Below are 23,926 nucleotides of genomic sequence, written 5' to 3'. Positions count from 1 at the left end.
GTTGCTTGACAGAGGCACCGCTTTCTCTTCACATTCTCATGAACTACGTTGGTCAGCTTTTCCTAAAAGCGAACCTACATTAATAGCAAGTCACCATGTCTTGCTTCAGATCAGTGAACCAATTGGCATGGACATTGGATAAGACTATCCTTCTTATCCAACGTCCATGCCAATTGGTTCACTGATCTGAAGCAAGACATGGTGAATAGCTATAAACGTAGGTTCGCTTTTAGGAAAAGCTGACTAACAGTTCATGAGAATGTGAAGAGAAAGCGGCGCCTGTGGTATCTGTAAAATGAGAATTGCAACAATAGATTAGCTAAATGTCATTTTAACCACGTGAGTTTAACAAGATCGTTGCTTTTACCTAGTAATAAATTTATTTTTTCTCATTGTTGCTACATTACAATACTTTAGCCACTGAAAACAGGCCATGAAAGTTTTTGTTCTTGTGTGGAAATATGGAATACCTGCACTGCTACAGGTCCCAAAGCAACAACATAGACACATATACTGTGGGTTAAGAAAATAAAGTTTGAAATTGATATTTTTCAAGTACAATAAGTAAATCGGAATGGAACATTTGGTGGAATGCAGAACCTTTCTGCTTCTGTGGAATTTTAATTAACGTTTATTAACGAGAAAGTGCTGGAGGACAAATTTCAAAAGCTTTACTCAGGTCAGGGTCACAAATCCACAGCCTTCTGTGTTGTGACCTGGAGTTCCAATGCCAGGAGCTGAAATTTTTTTATCAGCCCCATGCAATAGGATCCACCCTGATCCTGCGCACTTCCACCTAGCTGCTCCCCACATGCCAGCTCAAGGAGCTCGACACCATCCAGAACAAAGCTGTCTGCTTGATCGCTAGCCTACACACCCACCCCCTCCACCAGCGGAGTACCGTGGCTGCAGTGTGTACTATCTACAGGATGTACTGCAGCAACTTGCCAATGATTCTTCGGCAGCATCTCTCAAACCCAAGACCTCCCCCACCTAGAAGGACAAGGGCAGCAAGTGCATAGGAATACCCTCACACCCAAGTCACATGCCATCCTGACCTGGGCATATATCGCCATTTCTTCATAGTCGCTGGGTCAAAACCCTGGAACTTGCTACCTAAATGAATTGTGGGAGCATCTTCACCACACGGACTCAAGAAGAAGGCCCACCACCGTCTTCTCAGGGCAACTAGGGATGGGCAATAAATGTCAGCCTTGCCTGCGTTGCCCACATCCTGAGAATTAATTAAAAAAAATAAAGGCCACACATTTATAGTTTATACAGAATAATGGACAGTTGGGGAAGTTGATCCTAAGCGCTAATAAAAATCCCAGAATGCCATTTAATAGAAATGGAATTTGACTTGTTCAGTCACTGTAAATCAGTAACCCTGACGTTATCCCTACATGGTATACACACTCCTATTTCCTCCAACTCACCACCAGCATTGTCGTGGGAGATCTGCTAGTGTTATAGATATATTTTTGTGTGTGAAAGAGATGGAGAGTCATTGTGTTTTGAATAACTATTGTACTTGCTGCACAATAACTTTTCTGCGTCAAGCTTGTTAGCAGGTTGTAGCCCTCGTGTGGTTGCATGTATCAATTTCCTCATTAACAATTTTCCATATATCGCCTTTGAAAGGCTGAATGCTTAACTCCTCGATAGCTCAATTAGATAAAGTAGTGTGTAGCTGAGCGATTTAGACTAGGAAAGGTCCCATGTTTGATATTGGGTGTGTGCTGAATCACCTGATCTCAGCCAGGGTGGCAAAAGGCCTCTGTGCCTAGGGATAGGGAAGGGAAAAATTGACTAGGGTTCCTGCTCGTAATTGCTATCCAATAATCCTTTCTGGAAGTGTGCATATGTGGATATTGGGAAAGGCTGTGACTGGGCAAGGCTTCTGTTTGGTAACAGTTGAAGTCCTCCATATGTCAGGATTCCATCCTGCAATCCTTTGTTTGATGTATAGCCATATCAGTGTCAACCCCTCCAAGGCTCTTTGGTTCTGTGTAAAAACAAGCTAACAGCAATTGCTCGGGCACACCTGTTATGCTGCATGAAACTGATGTCAAAACATCTTAAAGTGATAGTGAGCTTGTGCTTTTCCCCCATTACAGACAATGTTGATTTGGCAAGCTCTAAAGTCTGTGGGAAATGCCACAGTTTAACAGCCCAAATTACCCAAAGAAACCTGTTACAGATCCTCCATTCCTTTAACAATCTACCAAGTTACAAAGAGTTGCAAACAACACCTTTATGAAACATGACAATTCAGACAGTATTCCATTACAATTTAAAGCTGTTACAAAATTGTGCAGAAGATTAGCAACAGTATATCTTTTTTTTAAAAAGAAGTACTATTAAGTGAACAAAATGAGTATTTCTCTGCATTACAACCACGACTTCAAAAATACTTCATTGGCTGTGAAGTACTTTGGAGTATCCTGAGGTTTTGAAAGTAGCTATACAAATGTAAGTTCTTTCTTTATTGACTGGATAGAGATTAACAGAAATTAGTTTTGACATAGTATATGGTGTAATTCAAGAGTTTTCTCCCTGTGTTAATTATAGTTGTAACACTAATTCCTATGCATTTGAACCTATGTTTGACAAGTGACTATTTATGAAGGCTAGGTCATGTTTGACTAATCTAATTGAATTTTTTGAGGAGGTCACCAGCATGGTGGATAGGGGAGTGCCTATGGATGTTGTCTCTATGGACTTCCAGAAGGCATTTGACAATAGCCCAGAGATTACTGTTGGTGATTTTAACAGACTTGCGTACGTCTGACATTCCTATGTCTGCTATTTTAACACGAGCATGAACCGATCTATTTCAAATGGATTAACACCCACGCTTAAACCTCAGACAAAGGAATGTTATGTGATATGTCAGCTATTTGTCCCAAACATCGTCAGCAGTCATTTCTAAGCTTATATTCCCTAACCTCAGATGAGCAGAACTCAGTGTACTGCCTCTCAGTGAAATTATTAGTTTAGGAATAATTTATGGAAAAATGTGTGCAGTTTTGTGCAGTGATCTGCATCATCCATTCTCTAGGATTTGGGTTGAGACTGTACAGACTCATGTCACTTAGCAGGTGGCTAAAGTATTTACTCTGTTGCAATCCAGTCTTTATCTTTATGATGTGTTGTTTTAGGATATTTATTTTGAGCAGCAAGCTTTCTTTTTCTTAAGTCAAAATGTCAATACCAATTTGCTTAGGTGATCAGAGGGGAAATAATGATTTGCCTAAGGAGAGGGAAACCAGAAATAAAAATGGCATCAACCGAGAATGCTTTTGAATACCTTCATCCTCCACCTAAAGCTGCATGAGCAGAACCCTGTTGTATATCACAGTTCTCCCCTTTGCCACAATCAGCTTATGATATCGGGGGAGGTGATAATAAAATGAGAAAATATATTGAACGACAGAGTATTACTTTGTGAGCATTTCCTCACTGACAGAAGAAAGGTGACAACGGGTCTAAATGGGGTATGCTCTGAACAATGGGTTGAGCAGGATAGGCTGCCTTTTTAATTTATTTTTTTGAAAATGGCAAAATAGGCCTGGGAATAGTGCAATTTCTCCCCCAGAACCTAGATTTCAATCCAGACAAATTAAAATCTTTTTTTATTGGGTACAAGAATACTATGTGAAATAAGCTTGGGCCATTCTCAGCCAAGTTTCTAATGGGTGTGAGTCCACAAACCAAACTGTTCAGTATTTACCATAGAGGCCACTAAATTGGCAATCACAAGAGACCATAAGGATGGCTGGTATGGAGAATGTCACACCAATGCAGTAAGGATTAAGACTTGTTGTTATGGCAAACTAGTTGGAGTTTAACTCTTCATCTGGTCCATGTTATACCTAACTTAGGAGTGTTTGATGCCGAGACTGGGTGTCAAAAGTTTAAACTTTTAATTCCTCAGCACTAAATTCCGTCACCTTTAAATGAGCACAATAAACATGAAAAACACACATTAAAAATATTCAGTAAATGAAATAATCATACCCTTCAATCACTCTTCACAGAGAGACTGCTGGAGGGTAGATTAGTTGTCAATTTTAGTACCATATTCCACTGCGTGAAAAAATATTTCACCAAACTATTCTTATAAACCAGACACAATTTAGTGAAGGAGTTTTAAAAAAAATTACATACAGGAAAAATACACTATTACAAAATAGAATTTTACTCAGTCACCAGTAGTTAAATGAAAAATAATTGGCTAGAAATTAGTTACTGTGATATTAGGGGAAGATGCATTGTAATGACATTCCTTTGTCTATTACTGTAATGCTTATTTTCGTGTGTAACTCAAAGATGCTGTGTGAGTATAAACAAGTAACTGAGGAAGTCCTTCTTTCCAAAACATCAGCAACAACAGACTGTCGTGAATCTGGTTTGTAAAAGCTCAGACATAGTCCCAATCTATTATGATTATATAGAAGATGAATCTTTTTACAGCTATACTGGTACCTGTTTGGTACAAATACTAAATGCACAGACCAGTTCAGTTTTGTACTCTGTGCAGCACTGGATTTCTGTCACTGGATTGTGGTTTTGTGCTGAAAATTGAACCACCAAAATCTAGTTGTAATTGTGTTCTACTTCTGTATTTTTAATGAGTCCCACAGAAGTCTCATGAGTGTGCTTATTCTTGTAAAATGTCCAGAATTTTAATGTACTATTGACCATACAGAATGAAGCATGCATCCATTCTGAGACTCAAACTTGCATCTGCAGCAATATGAAGCTAAAGTTCATTGCGCTCCTGTAATGCCTTGCTGTGGTTCACTATTATTGTTTTATGTTCTGTTTGTGATTTTCTAAATCCACATGATGCTCATGTCACAAGCAGATAGATGAGGCAGGGGAGAAGAAAAATACAAAATTGTTACGATGACTGAGATGATCTTCACATTTTTTCTGTTTCTCTTTTAAGCAGATTACAGGTCATTCCTTACATTTTTTTATCCACTCTCCTTTGTTCTGATTCTATTAAAATGCTTGTTCATCTTATTTCAGGTCTGATGAAGGATGTTACTTTTTATTCTTGCCGCAGATGTTGACTATCTGCTGTGCATCTTTATTAGGTTCTGCTTGTTAGTCAGTCTTAATCTTATATTTTACTCCGTTATCTATTGGGGAGTCCAAACGCAGATTGGGAGTTCAGTCCACAAGCGTAACCGAGCTACCAGTCACTTGCCATTTTAATTCTCCATCCCATTCCCACTCTGACCTCGGCCTCCTACACTGTTCCAATGAAGCTCAACAGAAGCTCAAGGAACAGCACCTCATCTTTTGGTTAGGCACTTTACAATCTTCTGGACTCAACACCGATTTCAATAAGTTCAGATCATAACCACTGCTCCCATTTTTTTCAGACAGCAGGTGCTGATAATGGTTCTGCTGTTGCCATTTACAGCTCCTCTATACCCATCTTTTGTTTCTTTACTTGTCCCATTACCATCATCCCTTTAATCATTGAGTCACTCCTGCCCTCTGCTTTCCACCGTATCACAGACCTTCCCTTTTGTTCTTTCCTCTCTTCCCCTTCCTCCACCCCCCCCCCCCACCTTTCCCTGCCTGTGTACTTGTTAAATCTTTAACAGTTTTTAAGCTTCTTCCAGTTCTGACAAAAGGTCTTTGACCTGAAACGTTAACTCTGTTTCTTTCTCCACAGATGCTGCTTGACTTGCTGAGTATTTCTAGCATTTTCTGTTTTTATTTCAGATTTCCAGCATCTGCAGTATTTTGCTTTTGATCTATTAATATTGAGATTTTGCAGCTTCACTTTCCTCAGGTAAGAGATGTAATTTTTTAACATTCCCTGTAATCCTGATCCTGGCCTTTTATATTTTCAGAAAGCAGGCTACAGAAGAGTACAGCTGTTGCACTTCACCTTCCATGGAGCAACTTGCTTCTTGTCTGTGAGTTCTGAATCTTAGAATTTCAGTTGTGTTAATGTCCAAAAAAAGCCTGCTTTTTGTAGGTGTTGGGTTTACAATTTACCCATTCAAGGATGGCTACGATATCTCAATGAGTACCTCCAAGCATGGATCAAGAATCGGCAATACTATACTTCATAGGGGGAGGGTTTAAACTAATTTGGTAGGGGGAGGTGAACCAGGATGAAGCACCAAAGAGAAGAAACAGAGTACACCAACGACTGGGAGAGACAAACAGCAGTAGAATAAAGAGTAATTCAGAACTAGGAGAGATCAGATAGGGGAGAAATACAAGGCAGACTAAAGTGGGTTTGGAGTGCATGTGCATAAATGAACAGGGCATGATAAATAAGGTTGGTGAACTGCAGATACAAGTTGCCACGTGGGATTATGATATAGTGGTAATAACAAAGACCTGGCTCAAACAAGGGGAGGAATGGGAACTTAATATTCCTGGCTACAATGTATTCAGGAAAAATAGGGAAGGATTAAAAGGGGTGTGGCAGTATTGATCAAATATACTGTTACAGCCCTGGGAAGGGATGATGTACTTGAGGGTTCAAAGACAGAATCTATTTGGGTAGAGTTAAGGAACAGAAGAGGAGATGTTACGCTGCTGGGCGTATACAATAGGCCACCAAATAGTGTGAAGGAGATAGAGGTGCAAATCTGCAGACAAATTTCAGAAAGATGCAAGAACAATAGAATAGTGATAATAGGGGACTTCAATTATCCTAATATAGACTGGGAAAATAACTGTGTAAAGGGCAAAGAAGGGGAGAAATTCCTGAAATGTGTACAAGAGAACTTTCTTAATCAATATGTTTCCAGCCCAATGAGAAAGGAAGCAGTGCTGGGTCTAGTTCTGGGGAATGAAGTGGAGCATGTTTCAGTGGGAGAGCATTTGGGATCACAATATCATTAGGTTTAGAGTAGTTATGGAAAAGGACAAGGAACAACCAAACACAAAAATATTCAACTGGAGGAGAGCTAATTTCAATGAGTTGAAAAGGGATGTGGCTTTAGTGGATTGTAATCAAAAATTGGCAATTAAAACATTAAATGAACAATCTGAGGTCTTCAAAGATGAGACAGTTCGGTTACAGACTAGACACATTCCCATGAGGGGGAAAGGAAGGGCATCCAAAGCTAGAGCTCCCTGGATGCCTAAAGGAATAGAGATTAAAATGAAACAGAAAAAGGAGGCTTGTGATAAATGTCAGGTTCATAATGCAGTAGAGAACCAAGCTGAATACAGAAAGTGCAGAGGAGAACTGAAGAAGGAAATAAGGGGGGCAAAGAGATTGTATGAGAATAGATTAGCAGATAACATATAAAAGGGAACACTAAGGTCTTTTATAAACAAATAAATAGTAAAAAGATAGTCAAAGGAAGGGTGGGGTCGATTAGGGACCAAAAGATCATCTTGTGAAGGCAGAGGGCATGGCTGGAATTTTCTTTTCTCATTGGTTATGTTTGAGTTTCTCTACTTTCTAATTGTTTATCCCACCAGTCGCGCTCTACAAGAAACATTTGCATTCCATCAAAAAAAAACTCTTTTTCTGATCTACTACTCTACAAAAAGTGAGATACAACTGCCCCCACCTGCCTAAACATCAGCTACAGCCTCCTGCTCAAAGAGACAGAATCACCTAGACACTGCCTCAGCCCCAGCTATGAGATGTCTCACAGGGATAAGCATCAGCTGGTCAGAGGCCCAATTCATGAACAATGCCACAGCAGATGTACTAAAACAAAAAAAAATGTTTTTAATTACACACAATGTTGAAAGATGAAAGTTAGATTTTTATTCAAGTTCATATGCTGACATTAGAACACAGTTGAATTTAAGTTAATAATACAGACTGGGAGAAATAAAATCCATCATTTACAGTCGTGAGTTTGCTGCCAGAACAAACTATCTAGGTGATCATGGTAGTAGTCTTACAGGTTGCACACACTTAGCATTCTGACCATTGACAACTGCAGCATTAAGTAAATCTTAGTTTAGTCTTAATCTACACATTAGTCCAACTGCTGCAGGAAAAACACAGCCAAATAACAGCTAATCACACCACTTATATAACCAGTTCATTAACCTATCAACCCGAAATTATGGTACAGCTATGCAAAGCCTTGGTTAGATCATACCTGGAGTACTGTGTTCAGTTCTGGGCACCGCACCGTAGGAAGGATATACTGGCCTTGGAGGGACTGCAGTGCAGATTTACTAGAATGATACCTGGACTCCAAGGGTTAAATTAAGAGGATTACACAAACTAGGGATGTATTCTCTGGAATTTAGAAGATTAAGGGGTGATTTGATCGAAGTTTTCATGTTATTAAGGGGAACTGATAGGATAGATAGAGAGAAACTACTTCCGCTGGTTGTGGAGTCTAGGACTAGGGGACATAGCCTAAAGATTAGAGCCAGGACTTTCAGGAGTGAAGTTAGGAAACACTTCTACATGCAAAGGGTGTTGGAAGTTTGGAACTCTCTTCCACAAACAGCGTTGATGCTAGCTCAATTGTTAATTTTAAATCTGAGATTGATAGGTTTTTGTTAACCAACGGTATTAAGGGATATGGAGTTAGGTCAGAAATCAGCCACGATCTCACTGAATGGCGGAACAGACTCGGGGCTAAATGGCCTACTCCTATTTAATCTAATTTACATTCAAAATATAGTCAAATAAATACGAAAATTTCAGTACTTATGTCATTGTGGTTAAACCCCATACGGCCTTGGCCCTTTGCATTCCACTACCTCTCTTTGCTCGAGATCTTGCCAGTTCCTGCATCATTCCCCAGCTGAGGCAATCCACTCCTCTGTCAATATTGTTTGAGTTGGCTGCTGGGATGAGTTAAAAATGACTGGGAATGGGGGAAGGGGTAACTCATCCTTTGATTTTACCCTCCTTTCCTATGGAGAAGCATCCAGCCTCCTTATTGTTGGTACAGTTGAGATCAGAAACCCCTTGAGTGAGGGCTTAAGGGCTTCTGACCACTTCATGCTTCAAAACATGGATAGAAAGGACTATCTTAAGCAGCATCCATGGCCATTTTTTTCTTCTTATGACATTATCGCTAAGTATTTATTTGTGGATTTAAAGATTTCATATTACAAATAGGACAACTATATGAATTGAAAATGGCCAATTACTGAATTAGAAAATAATAAATTAACTATGTTGGAGCAATCACTGGATCAGCTTCAGTCTTCCACTCTTGCAGGATCTGTTCAGCCTTCCTTAGTGTTGAGTCCTCCTAGAGAATTTAACACAGGGAAATGGTTTAAACAGCTTTTATGTATTACATTTCCTTAAATTTGCCCACTCCTCCCAAAACATTCTTGTATGTCTGTACCTAGGTTCAAATGCCATCTGAGTAGGTAGATTAAAAGGCTTTCTCACTGCTATACGACCAAAGTGAAATAAATTTGTTCTCAACACGGGCTTGCATCCCCCAAGACCTAACAGTATGGAGGTACCCCCAAATTCAGCATAAATGGGCACTATGGTAGCATAGGAACTGGAAAAATCAAGCTGTTATGAAGTAGGGGCTGGTCTTCTGAGGTTGTGCCTGAAACGAAATCTGAATTGGAGAGAGGGCATTCTGTAACTGGATTTGGGAGTGTTCCTGCCATTGAATGTAGCTAGGAAACCAGCACCATTTCCCAACAAGAGTATGCATAGGCAAGAAAAAAAAGACAGTCACACAAAAGTAATTAAAAGACACAAGTTGGGAAGAAATGCAAATTTGCCGTAAGACAGAACTTGCATTTATATAGCAGCTTTCATGATTGCAAGATGCCCCAAAACGCTTCACAGCCAATGAAGTAGTTTTGAAGTGTAGTCACTGTTGTAATGTAGGAAAGATAGCAGCCAATTTGCACATAGCAAGATCCCACAAACAGCACTGAGATAAATGACCAGATAATCTTTTTTTAATAATGTTGGTTGAAGGATAAATGTTGGCCAGGACACTAGAACTCTGCTTTTCTTCAGATGGTGCCATAGGATGTTTTATGTCCAACTGAGAGGGCAGCTGGGTCTTCTGTTTAACGTCTCATCTGAAAGACAGCACCTACAACACTGTAGCACACCCTCAGTACTGCACTCAAGTGTCAGCCTAAATTATGTGCTCAAGTATCTGGAGTAGGGCTTGAACACATGATCTTCTGACTCAAAGATGAGTATGCTACCTCTAAGCCAAGACTGAGCAATTCTCTGATCTTAGCTTGGGACACTGGAGTTGTACGGTTGTCTCTCAGTGGAGCGTAGATACTTCCTGACTCTAATACAGGAAAGAGGGAAAAAAAAGTCAATATTATGTAACTTGTAGCACAGGTCTGCATATTGCCCAAGCAGCTTGAATGACGTGGGTGGGGAGCAGATGAGAGTAGAAAGAAAAATTTGAAGTCGGGGTAGAATTCTGACTTTTCACAAAGCCAAAAGATATGGGCCTCCCATTATATATTACAGCATGCAAGACTTACATATACACCCATTGTAAATTGCAGCATGCAAGAGTTGTCTAACCTCTATATTGCACTGCCTCCATTTTTTTGCAGAAATAAATACCGTTATGCCTCAATATCCCTAGGAACTTCATAATCCCTACAACATTCACCTTAACAAAACAAAGCCGTATGAAGTTTTCAAAGCTCTTTTTATTATCTTGAGAGTAGAAAGCAGACACTGGAATCGTGGCCAAGCCCTGTGGATAAAAGCAAATAAAAGCAATAGTAGAGTCAGAACATGGATTTTATTTGCCGAACAATTAATGTAGTAAGATTCCACCCCCACCCCTCTCCATAGCCAGCAGCTCCTGCTGCTAGAAGTGGCTATTAAAGGTTAACTTTGTGCACCAAATGTCTATAAAGGATACTCCTGTGTCTTTCCCACCATTATAGAGTTCATAATCTCAGTCATGTGATCACAGAGAATCCAAGGGAAGCCAAAATACACAGGAAGGAAATATACAGAGGTTATGTCACTTTCGGCTCCACAGCTTCTACTGACCAGCTTTACAGTGGGGGCTGGATTTTAATGAAAATATGAACTACCCTGGTTTATACCGTACAACGTAGCTGATGATAAGTGCATGAGAGATGGGTAACCTGCATGAGCCAGACATTTGAACCAATTCAGACCGCAGTGCATAAAGTTTCACCAAAAGATTCTATAGGTGTGTTGTCCTAACAGAATCTCTGACTACAATACAGACATGGGAAAAAGACTGTCACAACAGGTTGTTCACATTCAGGAGAAGTAGTGAACTACAACAAATTCTGGTCAGCTGTCCTCAATTTTACACAGTTAACTCTCTCATTTCACAGCTACCCACCTTATTGGTTACGAGCCACTTCACAAACTTGTAATCAAATGGCTGCTCAGTTTCGGTGGAGTCTGGCAGGTCAACTTCTGATAGGAAAAAGGTAAAAAACAAGAAAGTCAGCCACTTCACAAAATATAATCCTTTCCAAGTCCATTTTATTGTGTTAATGTATAGTGTATAACTCAAAATAACACCAGTGGAGGACAGACATTCTCCACAGGATGAGGTGAAGAGAGAAAGGAGATGATTCATGTGCATCTTAGCAGCCAGGTTTATGACAGCAATGGAACAGATCACCATACTCTTGGCCACGTACAGTGCATGGTATAGGGAGAATGATAACTTAAAAATAACGGGATGTCTCGTTCAGAAACAAAACTTATCAAAACCAAATGGAGACCATGTATTTTTGCTCCCTTTTTCTACCTAAAATTGTATTTGATACGTGGCTTCTGGAACAACAGCTACACTTGCTCCATATTGCACTCTGCCCAGACATTAGAGATTAGAGTATCATAGAAAACAGCAAATCCCATCAGTCTGCTTATATGATTTGTACTTTCCCTGTGATAAAGAAACCTGTTACTCACTGACAGCTGAGACGTCCGCGATCAAGAAATAACCACCCTCTGGTATAACTGGCGTTAACCCCACAGAAGTGAGGCAGGCAGCAAGCCGATCACGTTTCAATTGCAGCTCCTGACGTAAGCTGATGAAATAACTCTCCGGCGCTCCCAGACGTCCAAATTCTTTCACAAATCCCTCTGCTACTGCTTGCTGAGAACAGAAAACTTTTTTTAAGAAGTGCAGTCTACTTCAATGAAGTTTAACTGTGTAACATTTTAGATTCAAAAGCCATTTCCAAATGATGACTAACCTCCTTGGGGGGAGGTAGGGAGGAAGGTAACTCGAGTCTCTTTGGGATCAAGTTGGGTCCAAGATGATACACCTGCCAATGGATGATTGGAACTAATCTGTGGTAAATTCAGTAACCCGATACCTCAGCCAGAAGGTCCACAGTACTCGAGGGAGCTGTCGGTGACTGACCAGCCAGTATGGCTCATTGATGATACCGGAAGGGTAGACCTGACACTGGGGGCTGGGATTGTTCTCACTTGCCTACATATAATTCTGCAACTCAATGTTCTTGTGGGTAAGGTGGTCTTAACTGGACAAATTTACCAGTGGTGTGTGGTTTTAGCTGATTAAATTCCAGCGTATGCTTACTCACAATTGAGTTCATTAGCTCTTGTCAACCTGCACCTAACTGCAATTTCCATTTATGTAGCACCTTTAGCATGGAAAACATTCCAAAGCAATTTTTTTTTGCGGGGGGGGGGGGGGGGGGCTGAAAAATAAATATATAAAAGAAATTAAGTTATAGATGCCAAGTCGAGGTGGGAGAATTAGGAGAGGTGACTAAAAGTTTGGTTTTCAAAAGGTTTTTAAAATGGAGGGGGGAGAGAAGAGGTGGAAAACTTCAGGGAGGGAGTTCCAGAGAAAGGTATTGAGGTGGCTGGTGGCTCTGCCATCAATGGTTGAACAGAGGTAGGGGGAGGATGCACAGAAGGCTAGAATCAGACAGTTGGAGGGTATGGGAGAGGTAAGGATATAGGAGATTGCAGAGAGTAGGACGGGGCTGCTGAGGGATTTGAAGTTGAAGACAAGGATTTTAAATCCAATGGGTAGGGGACAGGAAGCCTGTGTAGATCGATGAAGATGGGAGATGTTGGCAAGTGGGACTTAGTGTGGCACATGCTGGCTGAATACCTTGGGTTTAGGTAAGTGGGGTGTATCCTTACAGGCAGAGGTTTTCCACTGCACATCAGGCAAACGGAAGCTCCGCATGTGTGAATTTCTCAGTAGCCTGCTTTAGAGACTCATAAGCCTGTTGTTGGATTTTCACACCTCAAGACTCCTGGCTGACTAAAATAATCCAGCAAAGAATATGTTTAAGTTTGTTCTGAATTTAGCAACATGGGCCAGAGAAGTCACAAAGCAGACAAAGCACAAAAGGAGGGAAAAAGAAAACAGGGAACTACAGGCCAGTTAGCCTGACATCAGTCGTCGGGAAAATGCTGGAATCCATTATTAAGGAAGTGGTAACGGCACTTAGAACATCATAATATGATTACACAGAGTCAACATGGTTTTATAAAAGGGAAATTGAGTTTGACAAATTTATTAGAGTGTTTTGAGAATATAACTAGCAGGGTAGATAAAGGAGAACCAGTGGATGTGGTATACTTGGATTTTCAAAAGGCATTCGATAAGGTGCCACATAAAACGTTGTTACGCAAGATAAGGGCTCATGGGGTTGGGGCTAACATATTAGCAATGACAGAGGATTGGTTAACGGACAGAAAAGAGAGATTAGGGATCAATGCGTCATTTTCAGGTTAGCAGACCGTAACTAGTGGAGTACCGCAAGGATCGGTGCTTGGGCCTCAGCTATTTACAATCTATATTAATGACTTGGATGAAGGGACTGAGTATAATGTATCTAAGTTTGCTGACGATACAAAACTATGTGGGAAAGTAAGCAGTGAGAAGGATGCAGAGTCTGCAAAGGGATATAGACAGGTTAAATGAGTGGGCAAGAAGGTGGCAGATGGAGTATAATGTGGGGAAATGTAAGGTTATTCACTTTGGTAGGAAGAACAGAAAAACAGAACATTTTTTAAATGGTGAGAAACTATTGAATGTTGATGTCCAGAGAGACTTGGGTGTCCTGGCACAAGAAACACAAGAAGTTAGCATGCAGGTACAGCAGGCAATTAGGAAAGCAAGTGGCATGTTGGCATTTATTGCAAGGGGGTTGGAGTACAAAAGGAAGTCTTACTACAGTTTTACGGGGCTTTGGTGAGACCTCACCTGGAGTACTGCGTACAGCTTTAGTCTTCTTATCTAAGGAAGGATATACTTGCCTTAGAGACGGTGCAACGAAGGTTCACTAGATTAATTCCTGGGATGAGAGGGTTGTCCTATGAGGCGAGGTTGAGTACAATGGACCTATACTCTCTGGAGTTTAGAAGAATGAGAGGTGATCTTATTGAAACATATAAGATTCTGAGGGGGCTTGACAGGGTAGATGCTGAGAGGTTGTTTCCTCTGGCTGGAGAGTCGAGAACTAGAGGGCAAAGTCGCAGGATAAGGAGTCGGCCATTTTAGACTGAGATGAGGAGGCATTTCTTCACTGAGGGTTGTGAATCTTTGGAATTCTCTACCCTGGAGGGCTGTGGATGCTGAATTGTTGAGTATATTCAAGGCTGAGATAGATAGATTTTTGGACTCTTGGGGAATCAAACAATATGGGGATTGAGCAGGAAAGTGGAGTTGAGGTTGAAGATCAGCCACGATCTGATTTGAATGGTGGAGCAGGCTCAAGGGGCTGTATGGCCTACTCCTGCTCCTATTTCTTATGTTCTTTGACAGTGGAGCTATAGAAATGTCTCACCAATGCTGTACTAGTTGGGGAGAGGGGGAGGGGGAGACAACCCTTCTGAATGAGAACCTCAGGTGCATTATTAGGACAATGCAGGGCAAGCTCTCTACTACACGGCATATCATTCCTCACCTCGATGGGTAGAAAACCAAAAACATTCACCATTATACATACATGTGAAAAGCAATCCTTTTGGTACTTCTCACCTGTGCTCCAGTGGCGCAATGGTAGTTTGAGTTCTGATGGACAGTCTGTAAGTGCTTGATGATGTCCTTAGGTCCAATTGCCCAGCCAACCTATAATAAGCCAGTTAGATAGAACATCTCAACATCTGTAACCAGAAAATATGCAGAATATCCAGTTGTAATGTGGTTGGGTGCAACAACACAACAACAGCCAATGTTCCCAGTATTGAAGTTTAATTTTATGTTAACTCTCTTCTGATGTTTCTAACTACTGTAGCTGAACAGCAGTGCACTGGATCAGATAGTTTGACATACTGGGATTCGGGATCAACTTTATTGCACCAGGATTATCCCATCACATTGCAGCTGATCCCAAATCCTGCTGCAACTCCAGCTCAACTGGTCCAGTTTGGTATAGCTCAAGCCAGTTCAGCCAAAGTAACAGAAAGCATCAGAAAAGAGTTGATAGTTGATTCCAAATCTCAAACCAAACTAATTGCTTACAATAGGTGCTAGTTCTCTGGTTAAAAGTGCATTAGCATTCATTCTAAAGAATATATTTACTATTAATAAAAACAGAAAATGCTGGAAATATCTGTGGAGAAAGAAACAGAGTTAACATTTCAGGTCAATGACCCTTTTTCAGAACTGATTTCATCAGAATAGATTTACTATTGTTTAGTTAGGGATTGAAGATTTTGTCTGTTGTAAGCAGTTGCCCAGACATTATATACAATATAAGTGAATTGCACTATGATGAATTAGCACTAAAGTTAGTTATTGCATTATTCAATTTCTCTGACAACCTTCTCCGGCTCACCTTCCATCCTGTAGCACTGAAGGTTTTTCCTGCACTTCCAACAGTGATTGTCCGCTCCCACATCCCTGGCAGGCTGGCTAGGAATAGGAACACAAACAGTAGCAAATCAGAGGTGTATGTGTGTATGGGAGGAGGGAAGAGACACTAAGGGGGTAATTTTTGCGAGTCTCCACTCTGGTGAGGAGCCTCATTAGCAGGGAGTGAGATGGTGGAACTAGGGCTACAACTGTGTAGTCCTGATTTTCCAAATCGTGATTGCTGTTAGCAAGGCTCTGTGCCCAGAGTTGAACCTCACAAGCAATACTACCCAAGAGTATGGGTAGTAACATTTTTACCACAAGCCAATTAGTGGTAAATCTGCTACTACTCACTCACAGAGATAATAATTGCATCAAACTACTATATAAATTATTTATTAAAAGAGATTAGGAGTGGTGACTGAAAGCCTGGTCAAAAAGATAGGTTTAGATGAGGTTTTTAAAGGGGGTGAGAGGGAGGGAATTCCAGAGAATAGGACCCTGGTGACTGAAGGCTCTTCCACCAATGATGGGGCAAAGGAAGGGAGAGATGTGAAGAAGGCCAGAGTCAGAGGTGTGGAATGTTCAGGATGAAATGTAGAGCTGGGCAAGATTACAGATAAAGGGAGAGGTAAGGAGGGATTTAAAGATGAGGATTTTAAAATGAAGAGACTGGGAGATCAGGAGCCAATATAGATCAGCCAGGAAAGGGGGTGACAGATAATCGGGACTTAGTATGGAACAGGATACGTGTAGCAGAGTATTTGACAAGTTGGAATTTATGAAGGGTGGAGGATGGGAGGCCAGCAAGGAAAGTAGCTGAGCCTGGAGATGATGCTGCTATCTGTAAGGTTTTCAACAGTGGATGGGGTATGGTAGGGGCAGAAGCGGGCGATGTTATGGAGGTGGAAGTAAGCATCTAAGTGATGGAAAGGATATGGGTTCTGAAACTCAGCTCAGGGTCAACCAGGATGCCGAGGTTGCCAACAGTCCGGTTCAGCTTAAACAGGGACGGGATTGGAATCAGTGGCAAAAGAGTGGTGTATGTGGCAGGAGCAAAGATAATGGGCTTCAATCTTCCCAATGTTGAGCTGAAAGTAGTTATCCAAGACTGGATGTCAGACAAGCAGTCTGACAGCACATAGGCAGTTGATTCGGAGAGGTAGTGGAAAGATAGAGCTGGGTATCATCAGCCTAAGCTAGCCCTGTGTATGAGAATCATGTTGCTAAGGGGAAGCATATAGCTGAGGAGGAGGAGGGGGCTAAGGATGGATCCTAAGGGGACTCTGGAGGTGACACTTTAGGGAAGGAAAGAGCTTTCGTTGGAGATGCTCTGGCTCTGTTTGAATAGGTAGGAATAGAACCATATGAGGGCGATCCCACTGACTCGGGCGACGGAGGAGAGGTGTTGGAGGAGGATTGTGTGGTCAACCGTGTCAAACGTTGTGGAGAGGTTGATGAGGAAGAGAATGAATAAAGCATCTTGGTCACAGTCACGGAGGATGTTGTTCATGATTTATATCATCTCAGTACTGTGAGGAGGACAGAAGCCAGATTCAAATAAGGATTTATGGGAAATCTAGGCTTCGGACAGGAAGACAAAAACACGTTCAAGGACGAGAGGAAGGGGAGGTTGGAGATAAGATGGTAGTTGGCACTAACAGAAAGAAGGAAAGTAGGTTTTTGGATGGAGGAGTCGGGTGATACTTTTCAGTTTTCAGCTGGTCACAGAAAAGTCTAGTGTGAACAGAACATCCACACAAGAGGAATGAAATCTGATGACCTCTCATTATACTCCTCTTGTGCGATTATGGGTCGACAGTGGATAACACTGCTTTGAACTCTTAAGCTTGAAGTAACATGGAAATGAGAGATTATAAGTAAACCTGATGTTAAAATCAGGTTCTCTCATTCTAGAACTACTGGTGTTTATACATATTTGGCTAAGATTCTACAGATGATGCTTTCTTACCAATTCGCACATGCTCATTAGCATCATACACCAGCCACTCGTACACCTCATCACTAATACACACCACATTGTGTTTCACACAGAGATCTGCAATCACCTGCAACTCTTCACGTTTGAAAACCTAAGTTGGGGTAAAACAAAGAGCAACTGTTCAGTAATATGTTTGAAGTAGATGGAAACCAACCTAAACTTCCTTCTTTCTTTCTTTGTACTCTGTCCTGCTAGATTATTTTTTCTTTCTTCCTTCTTGTGGCTCCCCTTTCCAGTCAGGTCACAGAACTGACTCCATTTCCTTTTACTCATTAGAGAGGAATGTCAGTAGCATGCCAGAACATTTTTGTTTCCACTCGTCATTTAATCCTCATTCTGAGCATGTCTGGCTAAAGTGGATACGATTGTTTGGCCAACTACAAGCAAAAAATGTCTGAACACAACCTGCAGCCTTCATTTTCCTAAAATTTGGTTTTTTTGGTCAGTATCGCATTTTGTGACAAAAAGACACAGGCAATGAGTACACCATGTCACTGAACTATTGAGAAGAATTTGCATTTGTAGAACACCTCATCATAGCTCAGGAACATCCCAAAGCGCTTTACATAATTACTTATTGTTGAAATGTCTTGTGTTAAGTAGTCAAATGCTGCAGCTATTTTCCTCACAAGGTGCCACGAACAGCAATGAGATGAATGACTATTTAATCTACTTTTTGGTAATGCTCATTGAGGGACGAATGTTGGTCAGGATGGCAGGAGAACTCTGCTTTTCTTCAACTAGTGCCAAGGAGCTAGTCCTTAATATCCACCTGAACCACTGGAACAGGCAGATGGGAACTCTTTAGCTAGTGAGCCTTCATCTGAAAACCAGTCTGGTTGTCTGTCTCACACTGATAACAACCAAATTAAATTGTTAACGTAGATTAATTCTGGTGTTAGGAAACAGATATGGAGGAGGTTTATTTTAACAATACAACTCATTCCAATTTAAGGAAACTGTTCCATAATATATTAATTCACCATTGTGGTCATGAATTGTAGGCAAGTTGTAAAGACAGTCTAAAGGTCATTAAATTTAACCAGGTCTGTAATGGTCACTGAATTGTAGGTAAATTGTAAACACACAGTCTGCCCATGTGAAGCATTGTTCACTAGGATTCTGAAACCAAATATCCATTCAAACTCCCATTTCAATTTTTGAGAGTCCAATATTGGATTCAAGGAGTCAAAATGGAGACGAGGAAGGTATATAAATTCTGTATAATCTATATAAATTACCAATACAGATCTCTGATGTTTTGTAAAGTGACTGTAGCATCTATTATATATTAAAAATGGTAGGTGGATCACAACATTCCATTTCAAAATGCACTGAAAACTCTTATGTCGAATGTCCCTGTTACGCCTGTAGGTGGTGCTATGATAGAGGTTTTGTTAAAGTTTCAGCTAATTGCAGTAACACCCAAGCTGCTAACAAAATAGTTATTTTATACTGAGAGTTTATGGCCTGGATTTTCCTTTGAAGTACCGGCAATTTTCAAGCAGGTTTGGAGGACTAAGCTGAATAAAGTGGGGCAGGAGGGCCCACCACCTCAAATCTGCTCCAAAGAATTGCACAGAAATTTTCCTCCCCAAAATACACCGTTCTCCTTTAATGTCTGCTAGAAGCCTGCACCGCCATATTTAAAATGGAATCAGTTAGGCACGGTCGATGCTACTGCTGCATTTCCCCAACTTCCAGCCCAAACCCAACCCCAAGTAAAACCGCCACTATATAAATGGCAGTATGAGTAGCACAGCAGTGCCCCCAAGGTGAATACTGCGTTGAGAAGGACATTTTGTTTGTGGGAGGTAAAGGTTAATTGCAATTTGTCTGCAAATTGATTTTAGCTGGTTGGTACTCTCGAGGTTCTGTTAGCACTTTTTCTGCCCTATTTAGTCAGGTTGGCAGAAATTACAGTTTTGGACTGTGGAACTGGATTTCTCACTGAGAATCCCTCTATTTCTATGTTTTGAAGAGGGTGAGAATGAGGAAATTGGCTAGATAAGACGAAGTGAAACTGAGGTATCACAGAAGATGCTTGTTTCCTACATGTAGATACCCACTCAAGAGTTTACAGACCAAGATGGTCTTACTTAGATTTCTCGGTACATAACTGCCTCAGGAGACTGTACACCCCCCTGGAGACAACTGGGGAGATATGTCAACTGCTTTCTGAAGACCTGCAGCCCACTTCCACCAGAAGAAAAGCAATGTCTGTATCAATCAATATCACAACGGCCAATATCTTTGCAACTGGATCCTTCCAAGCAGCATCTGGTAAACTTTGCCGCGTGAATCAGGCAGCAACTCAGCCTCCCCTACCTGTTTCCTTTCCCTCCCCTTCTTTGTCCAATTATCCCCCATCCTCTAACCCTGCACTTGGTCTTGCCTCTCTGTGTGCCGTGCCACAGGAGAATGAAGTAACAGTATATATGTACTAAATGTTTAAACAGTATGGCATTTAGTAGATCATCAATTATTACACCACAATGATTTATATTAACAGGCTTTCCAATTCAAACACCGTAGAATGTCAACTGTCCATCAAATAGATGTCGACATCTGACATTGGTCTAATGAGTGAGATATTCTATCCTTAAGGATTCTGATAGTACTCTAATGAAGATCTAAACAACTCCAAGTAGGAAGCAGGCTTATTCTCGGATTAGGACTTGAATCCACAACAAAAAAAACGTAGAATAAGCACCTTAATCACCAGCAGCTCTCATAAGACGGCCTGCAACTGCACAATTCCTCTTCACTCTTACCTTGCCAAGAGGGTTGTTTGGAGTATTGATGACGATTGCTTTAGTATGTTTGCTGAATTTATTTGCTAGTTCAGCAGGATCCAATACCCAGTCAGCACTGGTCATCAACCTTCCAGATACTGGTTTCTGAAAGAACAATAGGTAATCTTTTAACTTGTAACCTGTAGAGGGTATTTCTGCATTGCCCAAACAGGAATCCCCACATCTTATCTGCACAATTCAGTACTTAACTCCTGCATCTGCTTTTGGTGCTGCTCGGAAAAGGGTTTTACAGAAGTTATGCAAAGACAAATGAGTATACTGTAGTAAAAAATGACATTCCTGCTCAAGGATATAATTTATGATATCTACGGCAATAATAGCAGAAGTCCTAAATGGTCTTTCAGACACTAAATTCAAAACTGTGTGGTGACTTGCAGATAATCTCAAGAATACTTAGGAATAAGAGAAGAATGACATTGCCTAAGAGTTCAGTTCTGAGGAGAATGTATTCAAGATAATACAAGAGTGCCCTCAAGCTTATTTGCAGGGTCTAGAACCATTTCATGCAGCAGGTGCACCTGTGATTACCAATGCTAAACAGCTAAAATGTGCAGAAGATTGATGTCTGAGGTTGAGCCAGAAATGAGAAACTATAAGTTAATGACAATTGAGTTGGCCATGGACAATCTGAAAACTACTGCAACAAGAATATTTTTGAAATTTGCTGTTCTTATGCTGCAGCATATATTGTAGGCTCAAAGGATGAGCAGCAGTCACCTGTCACAGGCCTTTTGCTGCTATTTCAACTATTAGTGCAGAGTCTGAGTTGAACGTAGCCTTTGGCAAAGGCAACCTAAAAAATTCAGAGAAACTAGCTCGCTAGTTAAATCCCTAAATCTGGTGTTTACAATAGCCTGATCCATTCCCTAACAAAGTTGGCAGTGTATGATCAGTTGGTGCTACGGGTAAGAATCATTGGTTACCATGGGAGTGTTTATGTCTGTCCCTGAATTGCAGAACGGCAGGATCTCATCTTATCTAAAGATCCAAGCTCCTTATTTTACATCAAACATAGCACTTTGAGAACAGCAACGCTGGATCAGCCGCTTGTGTCATGTCCTCACTAGTGTACAGGATCAGCTTTGGCATTCATTCCTGGCTTGTAACAGGAAAACACTTGCACGTGGAGGATTTTTGAATTAGAATGTTCTATACTTTTTAAATTTTAATTATACATTGTTCAGGATTCTTCAGAGTCTGTTGAGTGCTCCTTCAGTGAGTGGAGAATATTATACATGATTTACAAAACATAAACATATTAGATGAGGCATGAATTGTACTATCATTCTATTAATTAAATACGATATCAGTTGGTACCAGCTCGAATTGGCTGCAGAAACTCACGGGATGCAGCAGTATAAACACTGGCCGGCCGCCTGCCATTCGCACCATAGGTTCATAACAGTCAAAGTAAGGCTCAATAATAATCACCTGTATTGGAACAGAGAAACTGGTTTGAATCAAGACTGGGAATCCTGGCTGATTTTTCCCCTCCCTAACCCAGGGCACTGAAGCTAATTGTGGCACTGCTACTGCCACCCAGCTGATGTTGAGATCAGCTCACTCAGACAGACTAGGAATCGAATCTGGTAGCTTCTGGTCTGTATAGCTGAATTACACTCTCATTTTACTAACTGAGCCGTTGAAGAAGCTGGAGAGAAATGCTTTTCAATGGAGGTTGTTTTGGTCGTTCATTTTTACTCGTTGCCTGTGGTGTTGTGAGAATGTTTCTTTTTTCTGCATTGGGTCATTCAGCTCTGCTTTTTTATATTAGCAATTCCTAGTTAAAGATTATTACAAAATATAGGACTGAAAATAGATTGTAAAAACTATCTAATAAGCTGAACAAAATAGTCTATGGTGTAAAATGAACAAGCAATTAATTGTAGTGAAGCTATACTGTTGGAGCTAAGTGTTACGAGAAGGTAATGGCTTCTGTTCATTTATTATCCAAAATGCAAGTTAATTTTCCACAGATAAACCTGACCAACTATTAGAGATGTTGGAACTCAGAAGTGAGCTGCTTTACTAGTTGTGCAAACACCACAAAATCCCACCATATAGAAAGAAGGTTCTTTGAGAAAAATCCTCAAAATTTGAGGAGATATTGAACCAACTAAGTGAATTAAAATGGGAAGCTGCAGCTGTGTGTGTCTGTACATCTACCGATAATAATCTATGGTGCTTTTATATTTGTCGCTTCTGATAAGGGAACTGGGCTTGTTTAAACTGTGAATTGCAGCCAACGGAAGGAGACCAGATTGAACTGATAGAAAACTAAAGATGCTTTTATATTCTCACAGAGTCAGGCTCCATATGCTCTTCTCAGCAGGGCTCCCCATGATATCATCAGCACTGGTTTAAAACAAAGATACTTGATTTATAAAAGAAAAATGCATTGTGCATGCAGACCACACAGTATGCAATGTTTACAGGAAACCAAAAAACATTTTTGGGCTAATTAATAGCAGCCTTCATTAAACCCATGTATAGATAATAAACTAAATTTGGCTCAAGTACAATCCAATAATTAGAAAACTTTAATTTGGTTAATTTAAAAGCTTGGAGTGTCAGTTTAAAAAAGGATCAACAGCAATGAAAATTTCTATAAAAATTAATACCAACTACTCTACATCAACAATTTCCACCTACTTCATCTTCATCATCAATCAGTGCCTGGAAGAAACAGAACAGGGCCTCATACGCCCCAACCGTCACTAGCACCTCGCTGAATGGATCAATGTCTTGTCCCAATAATTTCCCAAAGAACTTTGCCAGGATCTTCACTAGTGGGGGGTGACCCTGAAAGGGGGTAAAGAAAGAGAGAACAATGTATGCAGCATGATGGAAATACAACTGAAGGGCCCAACATTAGTTAAGCTAGGCTACACCAGAAATGACCATTACTTTATGAAAATAACTCATTGGTTAGTAAATCCTTAAAAAATATAATGTTGGAAAAAATTAATACTATCATTTGTGTAAAGTAATTATTAGAAAAAAGTATATATTTTAGTTTATGTACATGTGTTTTTTGCACACAAAATCCATCTGGCCATAGTCTCATTGGTTAAAATCAGAGCCAAATTTGTTCAGGATATAGGCATTACTGGCAAAACCATATTTATTGCTCATCCTTAGTTGCCTTGAATTTTACAACTGGCTAAGCTACTTTAGAGGGGACTAAGTCAATCACATTTTGTGTAGGCCAGTCTGGGTGGCAGATGCTCTTCCTTGAAAGACATTAGTGAATTAGAGGTTTTATGACAATCCAGCTTTCATGGTCATTTATTCTTGTTCGAGCTCACAAATTACTAATTTCACAACTGCCTGCTGGG

The 23,926-nt window shown here is 40.6% G+C and overlaps 2 protein-coding genes across 10 annotated transcripts in view; one reads left to right on the top strand and one right to left on the bottom strand.

The window, feature by feature from the left end:
- The window catches only part of LOC137300622 (volume-regulated anion channel subunit LRRC8A), a 103,206-nt gene that overhangs the window by 25,260 nt on the left and 54,020 nt on the right, over window positions 1-23,926 (top strand). For both annotated transcript variants that reach the window (XM_067969805.1, XM_067969806.1), the window contains exon 5: window positions 5,880-5,945. The gene's annotated coding sequence lies outside the window, so the exon portion shown is untranslated. The remainder of the gene's footprint in view (window positions 1-5,879; window positions 5,946-23,926) is intronic.
- Window positions 7,749-23,926, bottom strand: part of LOC137300626 (kynurenine--oxoglutarate transaminase 1-like) — a 31,015-nt gene continuing 14,837 nt past the window's right edge. For 7 of the 8 annotated variants that reach the window (XM_067969817.1, XM_067969816.1, XM_067969818.1 and 4 more), the window contains 10 exons: window positions 23,241-23,390; window positions 21,933-22,019; window positions 20,547-20,672; window positions 17,743-17,863; window positions 15,754-15,830; window positions 14,955-15,044; window positions 11,894-12,080; window positions 11,313-11,389; window positions 10,596-10,682; window positions 7,749-9,230 (listed from right to left, as the gene is read on the bottom strand). In XM_067969817.1, coding sequence (XP_067825918.1) covers window positions 9,150-9,230; window positions 10,596-10,682; window positions 11,313-11,389; window positions 11,894-12,080; window positions 14,955-15,044; window positions 15,754-15,830; window positions 17,743-17,863; window positions 20,547-20,672; window positions 21,933-22,019; window positions 23,241-23,390 — 1,083 coding nt within the window. In that variant the 3' untranslated portion in view covers window positions 7,749-9,149. The remainder of the gene's footprint in view (window positions 9,231-10,595; window positions 10,683-11,312; window positions 11,390-11,893; window positions 12,081-14,954; window positions 15,045-15,753; window positions 15,831-17,742; window positions 17,864-20,546; window positions 20,673-21,932; window positions 22,020-23,240; window positions 23,391-23,926) is intronic. The other variant, XM_067969820.1, reaches the window with a different exon arrangement.

The sequence above is a fragment of the Heptranchias perlo genome, chromosome 31, assembly GCF_035084215.1.
Source record: "Heptranchias perlo isolate sHepPer1 chromosome 31, sHepPer1.hap1, whole genome shotgun sequence".
Taxonomy (NCBI): domain Eukaryota; kingdom Metazoa; phylum Chordata; class Chondrichthyes; order Hexanchiformes; family Hexanchidae; genus Heptranchias; species Heptranchias perlo.
This window is presented reverse-complemented; position numbering and strand designations above follow the sequence as displayed.